Consider the following 25,709-nt stretch of genomic DNA (forward strand, 5'->3'; position numbering starts at 1 on the left):
TTTGAGTGTGCACACGTAGCTGCCTTCAGCGAGCATTTACAGCTGATCTGCTTTTAGTAAACTGATATGTCGCCCTGCGTCCCATTGGAGCTGTGTGTTGATATCAAGGAATGGCAGTGAAGCTCACAGGTTAGTTTGACGGGGTCTAACTGTTGGAAATGACAGCCCACACATATGGTATAGATCCGAGATTTATACATATCATGACACAGCTGTTTGTTATTATTTTTTATGAGCCAGATACTTCTCTTTTAAAGAAATTCCTGAGCTACTGGTGAAGATGTCGGACGTATGAACCTGTGTGTTCAGCTTTGTGGCCAATCTGTTTTGAATATATCCCTGTGTGATACCTCTTGTAAAAATTCCTGCATGTTAAAGGGTGAGAAAGTGCCGCTATATCTTGGAAATCTGTGTTTTGAATGCACTAAGAGAGCCTGTGTGACATTTTTACAAGGCAGACAGTAGTAGTGATACGATTATTAACGCCAATAAAGCCAAGCCAAGTCTCATAGTATTTAGTTATGGTCTGCTTGTTGGCTTGTAACCTCCTTTTCTCACCATCTTGCCTTTTTGAACCCTGTCTTGTTTTTGTTTTTCTCTTTCTCACACCTTTCCACCCCTCCCTGCACTCGCTCTGTACCTGTGACTGTTTACTCTTCTCAGTCACACTGACACGAAGCCCTCTCTTTCCCAGAAGCCTCACACACTGTGGCTTTGTCTGAACCGCAGAGCAGTGGGCTTTGTGCGGGACAGCATTCCTAACACGGTTGTTCATCTGCTGGACGTTGTCTCGTCAAGGGCCAGGGGTAAAGGCGAAGAGAGGGAGAGACCGAGAGCAGGATCTGGAAGACGCTGACGAATCAGGCTCCCACCTCTCCTGCCTCTAGTTTAAGATTCCAGGCTCGACTCGCAGCCCGCAGCTCATTAGTTTCACTTCAAAATGGCCGTCTTCCTAATGTTGTAATTGAGAACACGTGGAGGAACTTCATTATGCGGATGTGGAGATGTTCATACGGGGAGAACCAGTGGCTCTAATTTGCCCTGTTGCCCCTGTGATATAACAGCCGGCTGTGGAAAGTACATACAAAGTACCTCGCCACGATTTCAGAGTTGCAGCATTTACCCCCATCTTTGATATAGTCAAATTAGAACCTGCCCTTGTGCTAGGCACTCTGCTGAGATTAATTAAGTAGGCTAATTACCATACCAGGCGTGTGGCAGCGATTGAGGGCTTGAATGTGAAATATCCTCCCCCATTTCACTCTGAATATTAACATTGAAACCCTGAGGGACTGCCAAAATCTCAGTGGCGCTAAGAAAAGTGGAACTAAAGTGTGAGAGTCTTTGCTGCTTGCTGATCGGAGGACTTCCTATCAGGCCCCAGATTTCATGTTGTTGTGATAATGTAACTCAGTCGATGCCACTGTAGCTCAGAGGCTATCTAGAATCAGATCAGACAAAGAGTCCACAGAGATAATAATATGTTTAACCTCAGGAGTGGGAGCAGTGTAACTGGGTTGCATTGTTTTTTCCTTTCCACAAATTCTTCCCAATGGCAAACTGGAAGAGGAGAGAGGAGCTCGGCTGTCAGTTTGAGACTTCTGATTAGGAGTTTGAGCAGATGTTAACAGCATTATTTGGGTTGAGGAAAGTTTCTAAGGGATACAAATTGTGTAGCTGCCTCTGCTCACCAGTGTGATGATCTGTAGCCACAACAAGCAACAGGCTATCGTCAATGCATTCATGCATGATAAAAAGGCTCATTTCCATATCAGAGAATCTGCAGATGTGATCACATTATAGTTACTCATCAAACCAGCTGCCACATCAGTGACTCGGCTGTATCAATCACATTGTCCAGTGTCACTGACCTCTGTTACCCTCTCTGCAGGTTGGGTGACCAGTTCTATAAGGACGCCATTGAGCAGTGCCGCAGCTACAATGCTCGCCTGTGTGCTGAACGAAGTGTCCGCCTGCCATTCCTGGACTCACAGACCGGCGTGGCCCAGAACAACTGCTACATCTGGATGGAACGACACCACCGCAGCCCCGGTGGGTAAACACATGTGTGCTTACAGATAGTGTTTTAGTGAGAGTTAAGACCGTTTTTGGTACATTAAAGGTGCAGTGTGTGGGGTTTAGTGGCATCTAAGGGTGCGTATGCAGAACTGAAACTTCTCTGGTGTGCCAAGCATGTACTAGAATCACGGTGGCTGACAAGAAAACGCAATTGACCTATGGCTAAGCCACGCCCCCCTCCACTCACTCGGACAAAATATCAACATTCAGTGAGCGGCGCTATGGCAGGTGTCACGGTACACGGCATTTCACAGGAGGCAATTTGGAGACATAACAATCAAATTTTGGTGCATCAAGGTGCCACTGAAGTTAAGGTTTTTGGCTCAGAATATGAGAAAAGGATAACAGCCTTTTTACCATCTTTACTAAGAGTGTCTCTCTGTTAGTTTGGTGCTACAGTATTTACATTGAATCATTCAGCATAACGTTTGCCAACCTTTGTTATCTCTGCGATTACAGGTAAGTTAATGAAGGTATCCTCCAGAAGTTAACGTTAGCTTAACTAGAGCCCTTTGGACAACAGCTAACAATGATGTACAATCACCAAAGTACAAAAACTAGAACAAAATAGGCTAATGAACTCCCAGCAAACAAGGTGACATGATGAACAAAAAAGCCTCTGATACTGTCACACAATCGAAAGGCAATAAGTGCACATAATAAACAAAACAGACCTATGCAGCAGAAGCCTATGTGCAACCAGAGGGAATAATAATGATAATAAACTTTATTTTTATAGGGCTTTTCAAAAACAAGTTTACAATGTCCTGTACAGACATAAAAACAAAACACAATGTGCAGTTACAAGATTGGAGTAGGTTCAAGTTCAGTGTAGCTAAAAATGGAAACAAATGAAAGAGACATAAAATATTTGAGGATAAGCATATTAATGAAAGCATAAAACAAACACACACACACACACACACAAACTCTGATCAAAAGCCAGTTTATAAAAATTAGTTTTTAAAAGAGTTTGAAAGAGGACAACTGGTCGGCTTGTCTGATTCCCAATGGAAGGTTGTTCCACAGTTGTGGAGCCCTAACAGCAAATGCCCTACTACCCTCTGTCTCAAGTCTTGCCCTGGGGACTGATAACAACGGCTGGTCTGCAGATCTGAGAGTGCGAGCAGGGGTGTAAGGGGAAAGAAGGTCATTAATGTACGATGCCACATTTAAAAACAAGCAATACAATTTTAAAATCAATCCTGAGCACCACAGGTAACAGGTGCATTGAGGCTAGAAGAGGGGAAATGTGTTCATATTTTTGAGTTCGAAAGACATGAGTGAAGAGAAGACACCACTGTGAGTGAGTGAGAGGAGGCAGAGTTATGTTGACACTGCAGCGGTGTGTGTCAACTCGCTATTTGAGAGAATATAAACCGAGAAAGTAGCATCGATACTATCGATACTGAGGAAAATGAGCATTGAAACCTTTTCAAATATTGAGAATTAATATGTATTGATAAATTGGTATTTTGGAAAATATTAGTCTACATTATCTAAAGCAGCGGTGCAGTGGTGCAGTGGTCAGCATTGTTGAGTTTCAGGTTCCAACCCTCTGAACAGAAGATGGTTGTCTGTCTCTATGTGTCAGTCCTGTGATAGTCTGGTGACCTGTCTAGGCTGTACCCTGCCTCTCACCCACTGTCAGCTGGGATAGGCTTCCCAACAGGATAAGCGGTTACAGAAAATGAATGAAAGAATGATCTAAAGCTCTTAACAAGAGTTGCAAATACCTGTAATTATTTTCATTATTGATTTTTTTTTTTTTTAAATTCATTTGCTTTTTGTGTGTTATTTGCTGAAACTGTCACTATATCCAGACAGTTGTACATGAGACAAGTAATCATTGGGGGAAAAAAAACTGCCTCCTCCCAGTGCTTCTAATGGCATTTGCCAGAAACTACCGCGGCTGTAGGAAAACAACCAATCAGAGCCGAGGAATCACTAAAGCAGCCGTTAATCATGTCAATCCCTGCTCATGAACTGCGGTCAAACTGTGAAACTAGGCCATGCTGATCAAATGTGAATCAATGTTCTGTTACTGCATTGCCTATTTCTCGCCTCCAGTGTTTTCACATACATATTTTAGTGTACTGTTTAACTGTCAAATGAGAAAGTTTATGATGCAGGCACCATGTTGGATACAGGCAAGCCAAAGCAAATGCCGCCCGTGGGCCAGAGCAACTTTCTCATTTTACAGCTAAACAGTACACTAAAATATGTTTGGTAAAACATTTGAGGCCAAAAATTAGCCATGCAGTTACCAGTGCTGGGCAAGTTACTCTCAAAATGTAATATAATACAAATTACTAGTTACTTTACAGTATTACTTTCTGTAGAGTAATAAGTTACTTATTACAATACTTTTGCATTACCTTCACCAAAATGACCTCTAATAGGCATTTTAAATGGAGGGTCATGTTTGTTTCAAAGCACAGAAGCTCCAGTTTATTACAGTTCATTCCAAATCCAGTGCTGCACAGGTCTGACCCAGTCATTAAAGAAAAAATCCTAATGAAAGGTTAAATAGCCTAGACCTTTTTAAATTAATAAATAGCCTCGGACACAGAGCCGGGCAGACAGAGGATCAAAGTCTGATCAATATTGAGATATGGATAAATATTTGTGGTCCTATGATATGAAACACAATGAACAAATTTCAAGGTTAGCATAACAAATGGATCGGCGTGCATTTAACTCATTATGCCGAGCGCAAATTATTACACCAGAACTGGAGGACCCACCTGCCTGTTCCCGGTGTGCCGGTCAGCTACGGCAGCACCACAGAGAGAATTATACACAAGTACGGGATGTGTGCCAGTGTCACTCTGCAGTTGCACGAGATGTGAATGGAAACACATCCAACATATAGGCTACTAACATCACCCAGGCCAGATGTGCCAGTCACTGGGACGAAGAAAAAACAAAGCAAAAGCAGAACGGGATACGTTGTACGTCATTATATTAATGGAAACAAACTGAACATGATAACGCACAGTACGGCATGACCCAGATGTGCCAATCACTGGCACCCTTCTATGATGTAGTCTGCCGTGACATGACAAGACTCAACAACCTTTGGGGAATATTTTTTGTATGTGGCACACTGGCTGAAGTGGAGCGGTGTGGATGAATTAAAAATGAAAACGATAAACAGTTTATTTCAGGTGGTAATGCATTACGTGTTGCGCATTACGTGTTATTTTTATAAAATGTATCCACTACAGCTTTAATACAGTGTGATAAAAATGTCCCTTACAGTTTTAACAAAGCCCAAGGTGACAGCTGGTATTGTTCAACCAACAGCTCAAACCCAAAAGATTTTCAGTTTGAAATGATATAAAACAAAGAAATCTGTCAGTCATCTAGTAATATTGGAGCTAATCAGTATTGGTTCCAGCAACCTCAATGTAATAATCTCAGTAACGCCTCAGAAATTATAACTGTATAAATCTCAACACCAAAATCACTTACAAAAAACAAATAAATAAATAAATATAACCAGTGTGACAATTTGACTCAAAGATGTGAAGATCTTCACGTCTTGTAATATACCAGATCTGGTTTTCTTCTTTTAATATCTGCAAAGTGTTTCTACATGGCAAAGATCGTATAGCTTTTTCAATCAATGTGTTTCTGTCTTGTCGGCATGTTTACAACTGTTATTGTACAGGGGTCGGCGCCGGGCAGATGTACACATACCCCGCCCGCTGCTGGAGAAAGAAGAGACGGCTGCACAATGCCACAGATCCACGCCTGGGCATCTACGGTCTCCAGCTCGGTAAGATTCTGCAGCCTCTCCTCAGCAGCCCACCTGCCCGTCGTTTTCTGCTCCTCTTGGTTTCTCCTCCCGCTCAGCCGTCTCTCCGTCCCCTCCCCTGTCTCCCACCTCCACCACCTCCTTCAGCTCATGTGATTACTGGTGATGATCTGGAATAATCTGGCTAAAAGCATATCACTCTGTCTCGGCGCACCGAGCAGAACAGGGTGCCAGTCATTTTTCAGAGGATGAAATGTGGCTGTGTTCAGCCCGGCTGGTAAACTTGTTTTGTGAGAAGTAGAACATGTAATTAGATTTACCACTGCTGGGAGCAGCGAGACAGAGTTCAGCCACTGCAGACACTATTTAATAAATGTTATGGAATGAAGTTTGGCCTTCTCGGGCTGCCACTTGAAACCGCTCACTCAACACATTTACCCTCTTGTCTATATTCTCCCTCTATCTTATTTTCTCTTTACCACCTCCCTCGCTGATTGGTTTTGTCTCTTTTACTCCAACAACTCTTTCATCTCTCCTCGTAGTCTGCCATGCCGTCTGTGTGTGTGTTTGTAGCCAGTGATCCTGAGCTCAAGTAACTGGTCCATTCTGTGCCCAAGGCTTGCATACCCGCTGGGATGTTACACTATCCATAGGAATGAACATGACAAAGAGGAGAGCCTCCAGCAGAAACATTAAGTTACATCTCTCACTTTCTAGTAGTTTCTCTAAAAGACTGAGAAATCCATTGTGTTTTTTAAACGGAAATAACGATCATGACGCCAGTTCAGATTTAATTTCTGCATTGCATGGTGGAAAGACAAATGTTTGGGAAGTTGAGAAAGTAAGAAAGAGGGAGCAGGCCTGGAAAGAGAAGGCAAGATGGAAAGATAGCATATGAACCAAGCCTTTGTTTCCCAAACACATCCCACTGTAGCCTATTGTTTTCCACTGAGCTTGCGCTGGCTAAGACCCCACCACCACCACCCTGCTGTCCCTTCTGTTCTCCAGCAACAGTGGATTGTGTGCGCTGTCTGCCAGTGCCCAGCGGAGGGGAAACATACCCTGATTTAACCTGGCGTCTCTTATACGGAGCACGTTGCACAGCTGGCCAGAGGTGGCCAGCACAGGGCAGCAGCCAGAGTCTGTCTCGCTGCCTCGGCAGGCTGTCTAACTGATGGTGTGCTAGAGACGGGGGCTGCATGCAGAATCAGCTCCCTGCTGCAGGCTGCTGCCGGCTCTATTTTTAGCCCCCCAGCTCCCATGGGTTGGGAGGGAGGGAGGGGGGGGGGGGTTCTGTCTCGTCGCGGAGAGTTGAAAGTCAACGTGTGCAGACACAATGGTGAGGGGCTGCCGCCGCATGGTGGAGAAGGCCCATTTTAGAGGAGCGTGCTGTATCTGCTCCTCACGCCTACCTCATATCTGCCTCTTACCTATGCCGTCTTCTGTCACTTCAGCACTTCATGTTCAGTATTCTGCAAAAGTCTTTCTAGTGGGCGCAGTGGTAAGATGAAGGGCTGATAGAAAGCTGGAGTCAGGGGGCTTTGAAGTGTGTCCTCTTTTCAAACACCCACAAAGCAACTGGATGATCATGAAGCTGTCTGTGGAGAAGAGATTGTGTAAATAAGATCTGCAGATCCGACTGACTGTCAAAGCTTTTGTTTGCTCTGCTTTGTCTGCTCAACCTGCTTGCCTCCTACACTGTTTGTTTGGATCCTCAGCTGTACTGTGGGAGGAGATATCTGCATGATGTGTTCAGGTTAAAGCGATAAGCCACTTAACTACAATGTACCTCAGAGATTCCTGTGGACAAAGTCAGCCTAATGTCTGCACAGTGCAGCATCATTGGGAGCACAGCAATAACAATGCTTCCTCTTCAGAATGAAAATGTACATTTTTCGGGAATACAGTGCTGTGAATAATAGTTGTGATGACACATACTGTTGCAGGCAATAAAGATGGAAACCGCTATAACAAACAAAAGCTCCAGCAATTTGCCACATGCTTTTATTAGGTCTAGTGTGAGCGGATGAGACACAATGAAAACATGTTCATAGAAAACTGCTCACACAGGTTAGAGACTGTAGCTCTGATGCTTCTTGTCACAGTTACAATTCTTGATGGTGATGAAGGAGAGGAAACAGCACATGCTAGAGGACTGTAACATACTGCACCTTTGGGATCATTAACAATGTATAGACTCCACTGCTTCCATCATATACCTAAAGTGAACAATAGACATGTGTTTGCATGCCCTTACAGCAGTGTTGCTCAAAGTGCAGCCCACTGCCCTCATAAACATTTTGCATGGCCCCTGAACATGACAGGGAATGCATGCATTATATGAGGGATGTCCCGATCTGATCTCAAAGGTTGGTCTCAAGGCTGATCAAGTAATTTTTTAACTGATTGGGATTGGTTATATCGAGCCAGTAAGAACTTGACCCAATGTTTTAGCTGTTACACAGGTGTTTTCCCTCTCAAAGTTTTCATGCACTGCAGCACAACAAGTGCAGCCATCATTAGCTCTCCAACTCTCCGTCTCTCCTCCACTCTGCTGAGCTACATGTGTGTGTATGAGCAAGGGCTGGGCTGAGCCCCGCCCTCTGCAAAACACCACACGCCATAAGCGACAGCAAAATGCAATATGAGACTGTTTATTGATGTTATTTACTGAAGTTATAAGCACTTGTTCATTTCAGCTTAGTGTGAGAGTCTCTTGCATTTTGCTGTAATCTATGATGCATGCTGTTTCACCGCCCTGCTCAGAGGACAGATAGACATTGGTGCAGAATCTATGAAAGCCACAGTCACGATACCGCTGAAAGTGCAACCAAAGCCACAATAACCACGACAAAAATAAACACTCAGTGGTATACAGTTCATTCAGGTGGGCTCACCCAGGCAAGGCTGCAGGATAATAATCTCTTAAAGGGACAGAAACACTCCCTCGAGACAGCAGCAAGGCCACAAAGAGTAAAGAGAGGGTTTGTTATTTTAAACTTTGTTGTTTTGTAAATAAAAGAATAAAAATTATAGTTTTAAAAACACAAAGGAACAGATTGGATGCAGTTTTTTTTTCTGAATGCATTGCAGAGCTGTTGAATTGTAAAGCATAGGCTTTATATTGGATTGTTTTTAATAACTGTAATGTACTTGAAGTGTGCACTGTGCACTATCATCCAGGAAAATACAAGTATCAGACAGGGACTTGTATCAGCAGATACTCAAGATTAAATTGCGTCGATTGTGGGCAAGAAAAATCTTGATATCTCTGCATTTACTTTAATTATCTGCTGTGTGTTTCAGTGCTTTCATTTTCAGTGACTTGGCAGTGTTGGGCAAGTTGCTCTCAAATTGTAATATATTACATATCTCTAGTTACATTCATCTAAAAGTAATATGTTACTTTAAAATATTTCTCTCTGTGTGGAGTACTAGTTTACTTATTACAATAATTTTTAGTTGCTTTCATCAAAATGACCTCAGAAGAACTAACCTGCAGGTAATCAAAGCACAGAAAACTCATTCCTGCATTCACATACAGTGGTTACCACTTTGTATTAAGATCCCCTACTTGTATTAATAATAGCTTGATGATATAGAACAGTTAAATAGCCTAGACTGTTTAAAATAAATTAAACTCCCTTGGGCACACACTGGGAGGGTCAGGCAGAGGATCAAAGTCTAATAATAATGAGATCTGGATAAATATTTGTGGGCCTGTGATATGAAACACAGTATCCAAATATTGAGGTTAGCACAGCAAACAGAATGGCATGTCAGTCAGTTACTATGACAAGTTCAAATTAATACACTGGAAGTGGAAGACACACCTGCCGGTTCCTGGAGTGCCGGTCAGCTACAACAGCACTGGAGAGAGAGTTATGCATAACAACAGAACAGTGTGCTGGTGTTGCTTGGCAGTTGTTGGGTATGTGAATGGAAACATATCCATGGTAGAAGTTGCAGGTGTATTAATGGAAACACACTGAATATGATGCAGCACTGTCCCAGATGTGCCGATCACTGGCAGCCTTCTAGGTCCATAATGTAGCGTATAATGACATGAACAACAACATAAACCTTGGGGGGATATTTTTCCTGGTGGCACACTGACGGAAGTGGAGCCTTGTGGATGGTTGAAAAATGAGAAAAATAAACAGTTTATTTTGGGTGCTAACCCCTAATACTGCTATTTGGAGACTACTTTAAACCGCGCCCCCCAGACAAGTGTCTGCCAAGTGAGGGATGACGACCTACAGAAGGCAGTTAGTGGCACCTCATGAGTGTCATGAGAACCATATCAACACCAGTGCTGTTAGGTAAATCTAGCGATTTCAGTGGACAAGTTGCAATTGCACGTAGCTGGCCCTCAGTCACACGCTGACTCCCTAAATTGGCACTCAGTCATTACAGTTTTGAGCACCCCTGTCTCAAAGTATGAACACTGTGTTGATGATTAATCACATGTTTTTGTTTTTGTGCAGACGGTGGCCTCATGTCCAAGGACTCCTTGCCCACCCAGAGCACCACACTGGAGGCTCTGCTACGAGGAGAGGGTCTAGACAAGAGGAACAACTCTAAGAACGACGAGGAGAGTCTCCTGGAGATCCAGGTGAATTACTCTAAACACTCACTGTGTGTGTGTGTGTGTGTGTGTGTGTGTGTGTGTGTGTGTGTGTGTGTGTGTGTGTGAGAAATGTTTGAAGTGTAAATGTTCAGTGATATTACTCGTGATTGAAGGGCCTGGCATTGAGAGTGAAGTGTTGCGCCCCGACTGGTTGTCAAGACAACTTGCCAAGTTTTTCCAGCTGACCTGCAGGGCTCATTAGGTGACTGCGTCTCACTGCGAGGCATTTTGGACAAGTAGACTGCTTTGACTTTGAATGCCCATTTCACTAAATATCATATTTGCTCATATAGATAAGTTATGCTCACATAATGATACATTTTTTAAAAATAGGGGGAAAAATATGTAGATTCAGTAACTGTGCAGGGCCACAAACACCTAGGAACCAGGTCAGTTTACCTCAGCCATGGGTCACAACCTTTAAATAATGAGCTGGAATAAGTGCCAGAAATACAGATTTGTTAGGGCTGCATTTATCTGAATATATATCTATTCATTGATCACCCATCAAATATTTTTATGCAAAGTAGTAGTAGGTAGCGAGTGAGTAGCTCACCTGGTGGAGCAGGCACCCCATATACAAAGGCTGTGCCCTTGCCGCAGTGGCTGTGGGTTCCATGCCGGACGGCAGCCCCCTGCTGCATGTTGTCTCCTCTCTCTTCCCCCTCTCACGCTACCACTGTCCTTTCAAATAAAGGCCAAAAAGCCCCCCAAAAATTTTAAAATAAAAGTGAAAACATCGATAACTATTGTCATTTTTAGGAAATTTTTATGGCACCATTTACATCCAAAAGCATGAATCAAATCTAAATCATATTGTCGCAGACTTTGTGATATCAGCAAATATCATACAGTAGTCCAAAAAACTGATGTATAGTATCGTCGTGAAACTTATGATTTACACAGCTAATATTTGTAACAAACTTTCTATAGTATTTGAAAGTCACCAAAAAGGTATCAGATTTTTATCTTCCTAATTTTTCTTGACATAGTGGCCAAAAACATTTTTACTTACTTGCCCTATAATGTGATAAATGGTTTGGTCAGTCACTACTGTAAGATCAAAGGTGTAACATCTGGTGAGCCTTGTGGAGATCTTCTTGTCCTGGACATGAGCAAGACCCACAGCAGGCTCGGCTCTGCTGGTCGGTCATATCTCAGTTATGTTTACAGGAAGGACACAAAGGAAGGCAGGGCTCAGAACATAATGGCTCGTCTCTCCTCTCAAGATAAACAGATAATTTTTATAAATTCATTTCTAAACTGGTACTAAACAAATTACCAATAAAGGAATTGTCTGGTCCTTTAATTATCTGTATGGTCTGTAAGCATTTCAACATGTGTCACCAAAGCTTATGTCTAGAGCTGAAAAATTCATTTTTCCTTCCTCTCTGTTGTTGCTGGGTGTGTTTTTTTTCTCCCAGCAAGCTGGTGCTTTAACGAGAGATGAATGAGTACTGAAATGGTCTGTCCCTTGTCTTTCTCTCTGTCTCAGAGGGTTCTGGAGGCAGACGCAGCAGAGGATGCTTTCAATGATGATGACGACTACGAGGTGGACACTCCCAAGAGGAGACATCGGGGCAAAGGAAGAGTAAGTGCTCAAACTACACAGGTTGTCATGCACTCGAGTTTACTGTCAGCTGCACTGTGGTCAGAGCTCCACTGGAGGTTTAATGATCGTCAGATTCTTGACCAGTTTTGTTTCTTTATAAAACACACAGTGAACATTGGGTTAATTGTTCAGTCATATTATATACTACACCTTAACCACATCAAATCCCATTAAACCCAGTGTGATTTGTTTTGCATAGGTAGTGGCTGTATGATACACACTTGTGATGCTGCAGCTGTGTGTGTGTGTTGGAAGGCATTGGATGTAGATTTCATTTCAGAGAGTTACAGTATCTGGATGTTTTTCCTCAGGGTCGGGGTTCAGGCCGCAGGAGGGCAGATATGGATGACGACAAGCCATACGTCTGTGACAGTAAGTAAAGATAAATTCTGAAACATGAGCTTTGTTCCAGTGTCATATCCTTTTATCCAATGCTTAGTTTAGAGTCATCCAGGCCACACTGCCTGTGGAGCAGTGCTGCTCAGAGACAGCTCAGCTGCTGCTCAGAGACAGAACATTGAGAAATTAATAGTCTCACCTATTTTTTTCCCCACTGGACGTGAATGGTTGTTGCAGAAATAGACCGTAAAAATGGTCTTTTGATAATCACATTTAAGTTATATCACCTTTCAGTACAATTTGTCTCAGACATGATAAAATGTATTTCTTTTTTACTCAACCTTTCCTGTTCCTGTTTCTAAATAAAAGCCCTCTGAGAATGTGTCGACAGAATCCCCTCATTTGTTAATGCAAGGCTTTTTATTGTAAAATATTGTCATGACTGTGTTGTTGACAATGCAGTGGCTTGCAGGGCTCCATAAATGAGTATCAGCTTTCAGCTGTGGAAACAGTAGTTACAGCAGCAGGCAGCTCCGCAGCAGTAACACTGTCTGTGTAAACACTGCACGCATGCGGGCCGCAGCAGTTCAGCAAGGTAGCCGTCAGACACTACTCATGCAGGCAGTGTGTTCTGGGTGTTAGGGCCTCATGCAGCAACATTCTCTGAAATTTCTCTTTTCATTTTCTCTGAAGAGAAACAATAAAGTCAGTTTAAGATGCACCAAACATTCTGAGCCATCCCAATCTGCTCTTACCCAGGTGGGCTGAGTGATGAATCCTACTTGATCATATATATGAAGTGCCACCAAAAAAAGGCTGTGCGAAGAAGTTCTGCAGTAGTGTAATAGACATACTCTTAAAGAAACTTAAACAAAGTACACATGATTTGTGAGTGTCAGTACAGGAAAATCCAGCAATTGCAAATTGTTCGTGATGATGTAAAATCCATGTCTGCAGCAGCGGTGGAGGAAGTATCAGATCCTTCACTTAAGTAAGAATACCAATATACTACTGTAAAATACTCTGTTACTTGTAAAAGTCCTGATTAAAAGTATTGCAGCATAATAATAAAATATATTTGTACCCAGTGCAGAAAAATTTAAATTTGATTAATCAAAATAATTTTGCAGCAAGTCCTGCTCCTAATATTTGAGAAGCTGGAACCATGAAATGTGTTTACATGAAAAATGACTACTACAACTTTAAAATCAGTTGCCAATTAATTTTGAAATCAACTGACTAATTGTTTCAGCTGCACTTGTATATTTTTTCAGATAGTTTGTGTCCAAAAATCTTAATTTGTAAAGTTGTGTTTTTGTTTTTTTTTGTTTGTTTTTTCTTATGTTACCGAAATTTAAAACTTACACATACTGGAGAAACAACTGGTGGACAGTGAAAATGAGATCTTTTCCCTATTATCTTGGTAAGAGTGCTCTTTACCACGCATTTGTCTGACGTCAGAAAAGAGCAAAAATACGAAAACATCGGTGAATCCCAGAAAACAATGAATAGTAACAAAATTAGAACAAATCATGGATACGAACAAAAATAAGAGAAAATTTGTTTGTGTAACACCTCCTGCATGAGGCCTGTAGTGTGACGTATACTATATTTAACAAAAAAATCTAGTCTTAATTTTCTACAAAAAATATTAGTTTTTCCCTCCACTCTCACTAAGGTTTCTTTTCCATATTCTAAACATTTTTTAAAAGGCTATATTCAACCATGTTTTAAATTTTTGCTAAAGAAGCAGTTATAAAAAAGACCCACAGTGTTACCTGTCCTCTTCTTACTTACTAGCTTCATACTGTGTATGTTTATCCACAGATCAAGAGGTTAATCCAGAAATACTGTCAGGGCCAATGCTGTCAAAAAGTTGACCCGCTGTACTCATTTACAAGCACAGTTTTTATGCCTCCACGCTGGTGATAGCTGTGGCCAGAGGCGTAATGTTTTCGGGTTGTTTGTCGGTTCAGCCAAACATACATATTGTGTGTCCATCCCATTCTTGTGAACATGATATCTCATGAAAACTGTGAGGGAATTTCCTCAGTTTGGCACAAACATCCACATGGACTCAACAATGAACTGATTAGATTTTAGGCATAATCCCACACATATATCTTAAAGAATGAAATTATGGCATTTTCTATTTAAAACCATGAACCTCACTGTGACATCATGATGTTCTGCAAAAACGCTTTTCAGGCTCCATAACTGAGGAATAGAAGGAGAGACATTTTGTCAGGTACTGAATTGGTGACGCTAATCTTGGGTGTCCATCTTGAAACTGTGCTGATTGTGTAGCTCATCTGTGCTGCCAGGTTGAAGCATCCGTGTTTTAGAATATGCAGCTTCTTGCATCAATGTTTGAAGCGTTGTCAGCTGTCATGGCAACATATGAATCTGGTCAGTCATGGATGTTAACTTTAACTGCAACTTGACTGGTTCACAGAGGCATACAACCTTAGAGGTGGTAATTCTAGTTTTGAAATGGAACCACGGGATCAAACCAGGTGAACGAGTGTCACTGTAGCCTCAAGTACTCCTGTACATGCAAGTTGTATGTGGAAACTCCAGCTGGGCAGTATTGGATGTTGTGACTCTTCACATACTCATGCGGTTTTCTCCGTCTCTTTCCCTCTTGTTTGTTTCAGACAGATACAAACAAAAGCAGAATGCGAAATCTTCAGCCTCAGGTACCTTGATTTTTTTTTTGACAGTAGTTTTTTTTTAGGATATTTGTTTTGATGGGTTGTTCAGTGGTCATGTCACAAGTGCTGTGATTATTGATTTAGACCCTATATTATCTTACTCTTGTCATGCTGAAAAGTGCCCTTGGGGCTGTGAAACTGAGACATGCTTATTATGTTGTCTGTGTTTGTCTTTTATTTGACTGACTATTGTAATCAGATCTAAAGTGCTTACTTTTTCCCCCTCTTACATCACAAGTAGAGTAGTTACTTCATTAAGCGCCATGACTGTTTATTTTTTATACTTGATGATGATCATTCTTCACTCTGTTGTTTCTGCAAATTTAAAAACCACAGTTAGATATTTGTAGTTATGTTGCTTTATAACTGTAGCTCACCACACACTGGTGGGTGTTTGACTCTTTTCTTTGTGAATGTCTCATTACATTTAAAGCATGTTTAGGCCTTTATCCTAAACACTAATCCTGCAGTTAAAAACGATGTGTTGCCTAAATTATTTTTAGATACAGAAATGCAACCTGAACATCTGCCCTCTGTTGCAGTCTGTGCGAAGCGCTACAGGAACCGCACGGGACTAAGCTACCACTACACCCATTCCCACCTGGCAGAGGACGGCAGAGCCGGAGAGAGGAGCTCAGTGGCGTCTAAATCCCCCCCTGCACAACAGACAGACAGACACAAACGTAAGAAGTCAAACTGCTGCACCTGTCATATGTCCTAATGTTTGGTTTCATCAAACAAGCCATTACTCACCATTACTATCTAAATGTATGTCTGTCCCATCAGAATGCTCCACTCCAATGCTGCGCTCTCTGTTTCTATTTAACTTAATTCTGCCAGTGTCTACATTAGAATTTTTGCTTATTGTGATGTAATTTCTTTGAGTATCTTGATATCTCTAAAATTTGCACAACCCAAGTGAAAAGGATGTGTAAGTCAATAAATATAATAATTGACTAATGTATTAAAATTAACTTAAAAAAGATTGAAAAATCTGATGTTTTTTCATCAAATTTTACAGAATAAACACACAGGAGATATTGATCAAAAATATTTCTAAATGTAGGAACATTGACAAATGTTTCTAAACACTCCATAATAGTTTGAACTACGTTCATTGTTTAGTTTTGTGTTTGGTTCACCATTTATTTCTGTTTCACCACCGCACGTTTTTGTGGGTTTTGCACTGCACATAATGAAATCATAGTCGGTCTACAACATGGTGACGTTCAAGGTCACCATCACAGCGATGCTGTAAAGTGGTGTTCGGCATGATGATGCTCTGTAGTCTCATTTAGCCACCTGTTAGCAACCGTCTGGCCTCAGAATTCATGAATAAGGTATTTACTGACATATTTTATGCTTTAAAACAAAACATGAGATGTTAGTATGCATATATTTGCATATTAGTTGCATTAATACAGATAGCTCTATACAACTGGCAGTATAAAATATGAATGTAATATTATAATATGAATGTTGTGGCACTGGTGTGTTGTCAGTATGGCTGTCGTTAATAGAGGAGCAGTTGAATCACCTTAAAAAAGTTGTTTTCTTGACGAGTAACATAAACGTCTCTTAAGCTTGTGTTAATCACAGACCTTATTTCAGGCATCTAACCAAAAACCCATTTAAGAAAAGCCCATTATCTTTAAGATGAGGGAACCAGGAGTGCTAAAATGCCAATTTCTGGGTTTTAGGACTCATTCCTGCAGCTCTCTGTTCCAGGGAAATATCGGCGCCATCGTGCGTTGTAACCAGATTTGCGCCACATATTTGTACTGCATGGTTGCACACACATAATCCTTAGCTTTCTGCTGCAGAAACAATGAATGCTATAGCTATTATGGTTTTTATGTTAGATTCATATAAACATGATCGTGCAAACAACCGTCTCCGGTGGCCTTGCGCAAAGAAAACTTCTTACATTCAATGAGAAAGAAACCACAAAATACAATTTTATATATGAACAATTAATGCTTAAATGTCATATATTAAAAGTAAAAAAAAAAAAAAAAGACATTCTAAAACTAATTAAGTCACTGTTTGAAAAATGTCTGTATGATGACCGTATGTTGCATCTTAGTCACAAAACCACCACATACTCCCATAATTTTAATTCCAACTCCTTGTGTGGCTGATGGGATGAAGACACTGATTGAGTTTCTTTGTTAAATGAAAAAAATGTGTAGTTTATTTTGAGCAAAGTAAGGTAAGTAGAAATACAAAAGTTTTACAAGTATTAATACACACAGTGTAAGTGTTGTATTTAAAAAAACGTTGTTTTTTATTTTCTTGTAGGTCCAAAAGGTCCAGGTGGGACCAGCATTCCCAACAACTACTGTAACAAATGCCAGGGTGCGATCAAGAAAACGGGTAAATCTGGGTCTCCCTTCTCAACCTGCCAATGCAAAAGTGAGTGTACCAAATTATGATATACATACAATACACAACGTTTCTGTCAGAACTGATACTCTTAATGTGTGTGGAGTGGTGGATGCAGATAGAAATGTATGATGAGAAATAATTGGTCCACTGACTGTGTTCCTGTGCTGTCCTGTGTGCCAGCTGACCGTGGAGAAGAGAAGGAAGACGGGACTTTTACTGGAGCAGAGGAGCTGTTCGGCACCACCTCGGAGAGCGACACCTCCACCTTTCACGGCTTTGAGGACGACGAGCTGGAGGAGCCCGCCACAAACAGCAACGGAATATCTAACCGACACAGATAGAGAGAACCTTCTAGATTTAAAGAGACGATTTTTTTTATATGGATTAACCTCTGGCAAAAATCTGCTGCTTCTTTTTCAATGTTTTTTGTTTGCAGAAAGCACAAAGTGATAATTTCAGGACAGAAATGCAAGTGGTATTTTATCTACTGAACATTGTTGAATAATTTATGAACACCTTTTTATATATAAATATATATATTAACTTTTAAGGCTATGAACGACTGTCAGTGTTTCTTGACAAGTGACTCGGTCTCCATGCAAAACAGAAGATGGAGTGATTCTTTTTTTTTTTCCCCCGTCACTGGAGCAGAAGGAGCATAAACGTGATGAACAAAAAAACACTGGAGAAATCTGAACAATTGAAAAATTTAAAGGCATAAATTATACAGTACGTTTGGGATATGATTGAATGTCACTGCAGACCCGTACCTGAGCTGCTGGGTGTTTTTGAATCAGCAGTCGGGTGTGACGATGAAGGTCTCTGCTTCTGCTCTAACTCTGGATTAAACTTGTATGAAAATGAAGGAAACAATGAAAGGACTGCTACACGCCACTGGAAGTGTTTTGAGATGAAGAAGCCTTTAAAAAAAAGTCTTTACAGAGAAAGACGACTAAATAAATGAAAGGTAAGCAGCAGTTTGTTTTCTTGTTTGGAATATAAGAAAATTTTACTGATGCTTGATTAGCGCTGATTTGATTATGTCTAAATACATCTTTGTAATGTGCTGATTTTTTATGACATACTTTACTATGACTTTTTTCATAGACTGACTTTGTGTAACAATTTTATGGCATATAAAACTGTGACTTTTTATGTCATTTTTTGACATTCTTTACTAGGGGTCGGCAACCTTCACTAGCAAAAGAGCCATTTTTGCCTAGAAATAATTTTTAAAAATCTGTCTGGAGCTGCAAAACATAGAAAGCCTTACAATGAAGGAAACACAGCCTATTAAATCTAAATTGCTCTGTCAACATTACAAATAGATCTAAATGAGCATTCATTACCATGTCTTGCCACCAGGTGGCACTGCAGTGGGCTATGTATGAATATTTGGACCTTTAACATGGCAGAGATGGCAGTAAAAACAAATTAGTCTCTTCAAGCACAGTTAAATTCTGTTTTCTTCCTAAACGTTTACGTTTTTTTTATTTGTAATTCAAAGCTAGCCAAGCCAGGGAGACTTGAAACTACTGCAGCCACCACTATTGAGATTTGGTGAGATTTGGCAAAATGTAGAGGACAAGGCGCTGGGCTCAAGACGATTGCGTGCCTACAGCATTGATAAATGAAAATTTAAATGTTAAAAAATAACTCTTATTAATTTCCATGTTATTTTTTGTTTGTTAGTTGTTCTGTGTTTTTTGTTTGTTTGTTTGTTAGCTGAAGGGGGCCACTGGAGAGGAGCTAAAGAGTCGCAGGTTGCCTATCCCCTTTATAACATTTTTATGACATGCTACACTGTAACTTTTTAATGTTATTTGTAATGACATACTATATTATGACTTTTCTTTAATGTCAATTTTTTTTTTTGACATACTCACTATGACTTTTTCATAACATTTTATGACATAACAACACTAGGACTTTTTTTTTTTACATTTTTCATGGCCTAAGCTAACTTTTTTTAATGACATAGTATACTATGGCTTTTTATGACTTATCTTTTACATACTATACTATAATTTTTTATGAAATGTTGAAAACTGAAACTTTTGTGACATACTATGTTGTGGCTGGACTGGATACTAGTTGAGATTTCTCAAGAGACTTTGAGAGACAGCTGAAAGCTTACATCAGTTATTTAAATCTAGAGTGTGGCCCTCTCACCCTAGTGCTACTTTAATTTTCAGTTTTTAAATATTGCAAAAATAATGTCACAGATTTTGGAACCTATGATTTAAAGTCTCAGTTAAACGATTATCTGGCCTAGCCACGACCCCAGCAAGCAGTGATTCCCTCTCCTGCAGAGCCAGACCTTAAACGTCTGAGCATTCTCAGATGTGTTAAAGGTTTATTGTTGTGATGAAATTTAGTGTCTAATGGTGCCAAACATACTTGTGAAAATTATACTCCAAGATCAAGCTGCACTCTGTGTTTTGTCATAATTGGCAAATGTTATCAGACTAACACTATGATGATGAACATGGTAAACATTATACCTGCTAAACATCAGGATGTTAGCATTGTCATTGTGAACATGTTAGCATGTTGACGTTAGCATGTAGCTCAAAGGACCTTTGTGTCTAAGGACAGCCTCACAGAGCTGCTAACATGGCTGTAGACTGTTGTCGAGACATATTAAGTGTGAATCTAATCCATATTGTCTGTCCTATACTGTAGGAGCACTCAGCACATTGGCATGTGGCCCAGAGGTGGGGGTGACCAGTGAAGAAGAGGATTTAACTCTGAAAAACTAATGAGCCTTCATGTCCCTTCTGATTTGGGCCTGAAATAACTGACTGAAACGGATGAACAGACATCCACCACTTCTACAGGCCATGTGGCTTAATTGAAGCAACTGCTCCCTTGACGATATGTATTGATCCCTTCTGAACATTTGAAATGTGAGTAGATCCAGCTTCATTTCATCCTTTCTGCACTGTGCTGGAACTCCACTGAGCTATGGGAACACTAAAGGCCAGGCTTTTGGACTGTTTGTGCCCGACGGGTGCATTTGGGGCCCCCGCGGCCCAGCCTGCCCACTCCTGCTCTGTGACTGTGTGTCTGCCGTGTGATCCGATGTGACACTAGGACGTCATTATCCTCATCACTGTGCCAGCCTGCCGCTCTGCACTGGAAACCAGCTCTGACAGCCATGACCCTCCAACCCGATTGGACCAGTGACCCCCTGACCCCCAGCCATAGACACGGTGCTCAAATCCACCACTATTACATGCAGACCTCTGGACTACTGTATTAATATGCTGACATGGACGCAAAGGTTTTTATCTTTCTGCCTCTGTCCCTCTGTCTGTTTTCGCTCTCTATTTCCTGGGCCTCTCTGATCTCACTCTGACTCAAATGCGTTGCAGTAATATAGCTCTTTTATTTTCATCTTTTCTCTGTTGTATGATATTTCTATGTTTTGAACTCTTTAAAGTTTGATTAGTATGACTTCTTGGGTTTGTTCAGACTGTATTGATACCTCTGTCCTGATCAGGTGCACAATAGCCACAACTACTCAGGCATCTTTTCATTTCCTCTGCTGTTGATTGTTCAGCCACTCAGCCCTGATTCATGTGATTGTATTCAGTTGGCAAGGAGGGACAATAACGCCACACGTGGATCCCATCATAATCAGCTCCCTGGAGGAATTCGGGATGTTGCAGTCTTATGCTATAGCAAGACATCGCAATAACAAGCTTCAACTTCGTCTGGTCTCTGCTGATTTTTGCCTGGTGTCACTCTCGCCGTGCAAAACCTCTCCGCTTTCCATTTGAAACCTACCGTCTCAGCAGACAGTGACAGCAGTGAGAATCATCTCAGATGCATTTGAGAACAATATTGTTTGTAGAGAGGCATAACTCTGCTCAGACCCACATACTTAGTGAGAAATGAAAACTGTAAATCCAAGTTATGTGACATTTCCGTTGAGTGCTTTAGAGGGCCTAATTGCTTTATGACATTTAGAAGGTGCTTGCAGTACTGTATCAAAAAGCCTTGTAGGTCCATAGGTTGCACATACTATGTAAGAGGTCTGTGTCCTTCCATGTGATTATTCAGTATCGCTGCAATGTAATAATAGCCGCTCCGTTTTTGAAGCTAACCATAAATCCTATGTGTCTGGTGTAACTTGCGTTAAGTGCTTGTGCATTCAAACCATCTTTCTTCGCTTCCCTCAGGGACCCTCCACACAACAGTTTATCTCCTCTGGACAAAGAATGGATCTGAGACTTCTCAATTATCTTGTCTTCTTCTCTTGCATCAGTTATGTGGTGTTTCCACAGTTAAATGGGTCATTGTGTCTTTTATCTTCCAAAGTCATGCCAGTAAGTGAAAGCATGTGTCATCAATCATAACCTGCTTAATGTTACCTACCGTATATGAACAGGCCTAGTGTGGTGCAGTTCTGAACAAAAGGAGAAGCTCTTAAATGCAAAAGTCAGTGATGTCTGCTTTGAACTGTGTGTCACCAATCATTGAATAGCCTGTATACCTCGTCAAAGACACAGCAATAGGCCCTGGTACTCTCTTGTCAAAGCCTGCCGGGGGTGTAGAGGGAGGAATCGGGGTGGGAACGGAGCCAAGAGGAGATGAAATGGACATGACTGAGCGTTTGTCTCCTCTTCAGCTGTAAATACGAGTCGAAATGGAGAGAATGAAGAAGTCTTTGTTTGTTAAACTATTTTTATTGTTCTGAAAAAATAAAGAATAAAGAATGAATGTTAATGCTGGATGAGGTTTTTCTGAGGGAGACCGGGGGTCGTTTTGAGAAGGCAGCTGATAAGCAGAAGAATCCTAGACTAGATCGATAGGTTGGAGTGACCCTCAGACTCTGTGAGCAGACGGAGAGGGAAAAAAACACTTGAGTTTGTGAGAGCAGAGGTAGCTTGGGACTCTAAATAGGAACAAGATGACACGTAGACTCTCCAGCACAGGGAGCTCTTATTGATCGGTAGCTGCTCCTTGAAAAATCACAAGTTGGTTGAAGACATATATAAGCAACAGTGTCTGACTGCAATAGGTATATTTTCTGTGTTAACTGCAGGTTTAAAGAAGAAAGCTTAAAAATAATTGACTCCAGTGATTTAGGCAAATACTTACTCCAGGAAATACAGTAGTATATCACAAAAAATGCCATGTGTAGTATGTCATAAAAATATAAGATAAAGTCACAGTATAGAGTTACATAAAAACTATGGAAGTTAAGTAGATCATTAAAAAGGTCATTGAAGAGTAATAAAAAGTCCAAATGTCATATGTCATAATATCATACTATAATATGTCAAAAATGTGATAGTATAGTGTGTCAAAAAATATCATAGTGTGTCGAAAATTGTCATAGTACAGTATGTCAAAAAATATCAGTATATTAGGTCAAACAAAAGTAATAGTATAGCTTGGGGGGGAAAAAGTCACAGTATAGTATGTCAAAAGAATATCTTAGCATAGTATGTGGAAAAATATCATAGGATAGTATGTCAAACAAATTCATGGTATAGTAGGTCACAAAATATCATAGTATAGTATGTCAAAAAATGTCACAGTATAATACTGTATGTAAAAAAATTCCATACTACACAATGTCAAAAAATATTGTGTGTCAATAAATTATCATAGTATAGTATGTCAAAAATATAGTATATTATGTCATAAAATATAGTAAAGTGTGTCCAAAAATTATCATAATAAAGTATGTCAAAGAATATCAAAGTATATTATGTCAAAAAATTATCATAGTACAGTATTTGAAATTAGTGCCGGCGCCCCATATACACAGGCATTGCCTCGCCGCAGTAGTTGCGGGTTCGAATCCGGCCTGCGACCCTTTGCTGCATGTCAGTCCCCACTCTCTCTCTGTCTCCCCATTTACCACACTGTCTTGTCCATTAAAAGCAGAAAGCCCACAAAAATAATCTTTGAAAAAACAAAATCATAGTATAGTATGTCAAAACATATCGTAGTATAGTATGTCAAAAAATTATCATACTATAGTATATAAAAAAAATCATAGTGAAGTATGTCAACTAATATACTATACACAAAATATCATAGTATAGTATTTCAAAAAAAGGCAGTATACTATGTCAAATGATGTCAAAGTATACTATGTAAAAAAAGATATAGTGTAGTATGTCAAAAAAGTCGGAACAATGGTGTGTGGAAAAAATTTCATGCTATAGTATCTTCTCCAAAGCCATGAAAAAAGTCATAGTAAAGTATGTCGTCCCGCATCATGAAAAAAAGTCATACTATAGTATGTCGTCCAAAATCATGAAAAAATGTCATAGTATAGTATGTAGTCCAATATCATGAAAAAATGTCATAGTATAGTATGTCGTCCAAAATCATGAAAAAAAGTCATAGTATAGTATGTCGTCCAAAACCATGAAAAAAAAGTCATAGTATAGTATGTCGTCCAAAATCATGAAAAAATGTCATAATAAGGTATGTCATCCAAAATCATGAAAAAAAGTCATAGTATAGCATGTCATCCAAAATCATGAAAAACGTAATGCATACCATATCGTATGTCTTCCAAAACCATGAAAAAAAGTCATAGTGTAGTATGTCGTCCAAAACAATTAAAAACAAGTCATAGTATAGTATGTCGTCCAAAATAATGAAAAAACGTCATAGTATAGCATGTCGTCGAAAATCCTGAAAAAAAGTCATAGTATAGATTATCATCCCAAATCATGAAAAAACGTCATAGTATAGCATGTCGTTCAAAACCATGAAAAAACGTCATAGTATAGTATGTCGTCCAACATAATGAAAAAAGCCATAGTATAGCATGTCGTCCAAAACCATAAAAAAAGTCATAGTATAGTATGTCGTCCAAAATAATGAAAAAAGTCATAGTATAGCATGTCGTCCAAAATCATGAAAAAAGGTCATAGTATAGCATGTCGTCCAAAACCATGAAAAACGTCATATTATAGTATGTCGTCCAAAACCATGAAAAAAAGTCATAGTATGGTATGTCGTCCAAAATCATGAAAAATGTCATATTATAGTATGTCGTCCAAAACCATGAAAAAAAGTCCGAGTATAGTACGTCGTCACAAATCATGAAAAAATGTGATAGTATAGTATATCGTCTGAAATCCTGAAAAAACGTCATAGTATAGTATGTCGTCCCAAATCATGAAAAAATGTCATAGTATAGCATATCGTCCAAAACTATGAAACAAAGTCATAGTATAGTGTGTCGTCCAAAATGATGAAAAAAGTCATAGTATAGCATGTCGTCCAAAATAATGAAAAAAACAATAGTATAGCATGTCGTCCAAAACCATGAAACAATGTTATAGTATAGTGTGTCGTCCAAAATGATGAAAAAAGTCATAGTATAGCATGTCGTCAAAAATAATGAAAAAAGTCATAGTATAGCATGTCGTCCAAAACCATGAAAAAATGTCATAATATAGGGTGTTGTCCAAAATCATGACAAAACTCATATAAAAGTACGGCATCCAAAACCATGAAAAAACGTCATACTATATAGTATGTCTTCCAAAATCATGAAAAAAGTCTTACCGTAGTATGTCGTCCAACACCATGTAGAAAAGTCATAGTATAGTATGTCGTCCCAAATTATGAAAAAATGTCATAGTATAGTATGTCATCCAAAATCATGAAAAACGTCACACATAGTATGTCTTATATGTCTTCCAAAATCCTTGAAAAAATCCTTCCAAAATCATGAAAAAACGTCATAGTATAGTATGTCGTCCAAAACCATGAAAAAAAGTCATAGTATAGTATATCGTCCAAAATCATGAAAATATGTCATAGTATAGCATGTGGTCCAAAATCATGACAAAATGTCATAATAACGTATGTCATCCAGAATCATGAAAAAAAGTCATAGTATAGCATGTCATCCAACATCATGAAAAACGTCATGCATACTATATCGTATGTCATTCAAAATCATGAAAAAAATTCATAGTGTAGTATGTCGTCGAAAACCATGAAAAAATGCCATAATAAGGTATGTCATCCAAAATCATGAATAACGTCATGCATACTATATCGTATGTCTTCCAAAACCATGTAAAAAAGTCATAGTATAGTATGTCGTCTAAAATCATGAAAAAATGTCATTGTGTAGTATGTCATCCCAAAACCATGAAAAATTGTCATAGTATAGCATGTGGTCCAAAACCATGA

The 25,709-nt window shown here is 39.9% G+C and overlaps 1 protein-coding gene across 3 annotated transcripts in view; it reads left to right on the forward strand.

Moving 5' to 3' along the window:
* LOC126400994 (zinc finger protein DPF3-like) overlaps nucleotides 1-22,249 on the forward strand; it is a 29,466-nt gene extending 7,217 nt beyond the window's left edge. The window contains exons 2-12 of one of the 3 annotated variants that reach the window (XM_050062021.1): nucleotides 1,892-2,052; nucleotides 5,756-5,863; nucleotides 10,330-10,457; nucleotides 11,968-12,063; nucleotides 12,396-12,456; nucleotides 15,081-15,122; nucleotides 15,641-15,820; nucleotides 17,439-17,552; nucleotides 17,706-18,492; nucleotides 19,218-19,288; nucleotides 20,211-22,249. In XM_050062021.1, the coding sequence (XP_049917978.1) occupies nucleotides 1,892-2,052; nucleotides 5,756-5,863; nucleotides 10,330-10,457; nucleotides 11,968-12,063; nucleotides 12,396-12,456; nucleotides 15,081-15,122; nucleotides 15,641-15,820; nucleotides 17,439-17,552; nucleotides 17,706-17,866 (1,051 nt within the window). In that variant the 3' untranslated portion in view covers nucleotides 17,867-18,492; nucleotides 19,218-19,288; nucleotides 20,211-22,249. The remainder of the gene's footprint in view (nucleotides 1-1,891; nucleotides 2,053-5,755; nucleotides 5,864-10,329; nucleotides 10,458-11,967; nucleotides 12,064-12,395; nucleotides 12,457-15,080; nucleotides 15,123-15,640; nucleotides 15,821-17,438; nucleotides 17,553-17,705; nucleotides 18,493-19,217; nucleotides 19,289-20,210) is intronic. The other 2 variants (XM_050062020.1, XM_050062022.1) reach the window with 2 other exon arrangements.
* The last annotated feature ends 3,460 nt before the right edge of the window (nucleotides 22,250-25,709 follow it).

This window comes from Epinephelus moara, chromosome 14, assembly GCF_006386435.1.
Source record: "Epinephelus moara isolate mb chromosome 14, YSFRI_EMoa_1.0, whole genome shotgun sequence".
Taxonomy (NCBI): Eukaryota; Metazoa; Chordata; class Actinopteri; order Perciformes; family Serranidae; genus Epinephelus; species Epinephelus moara.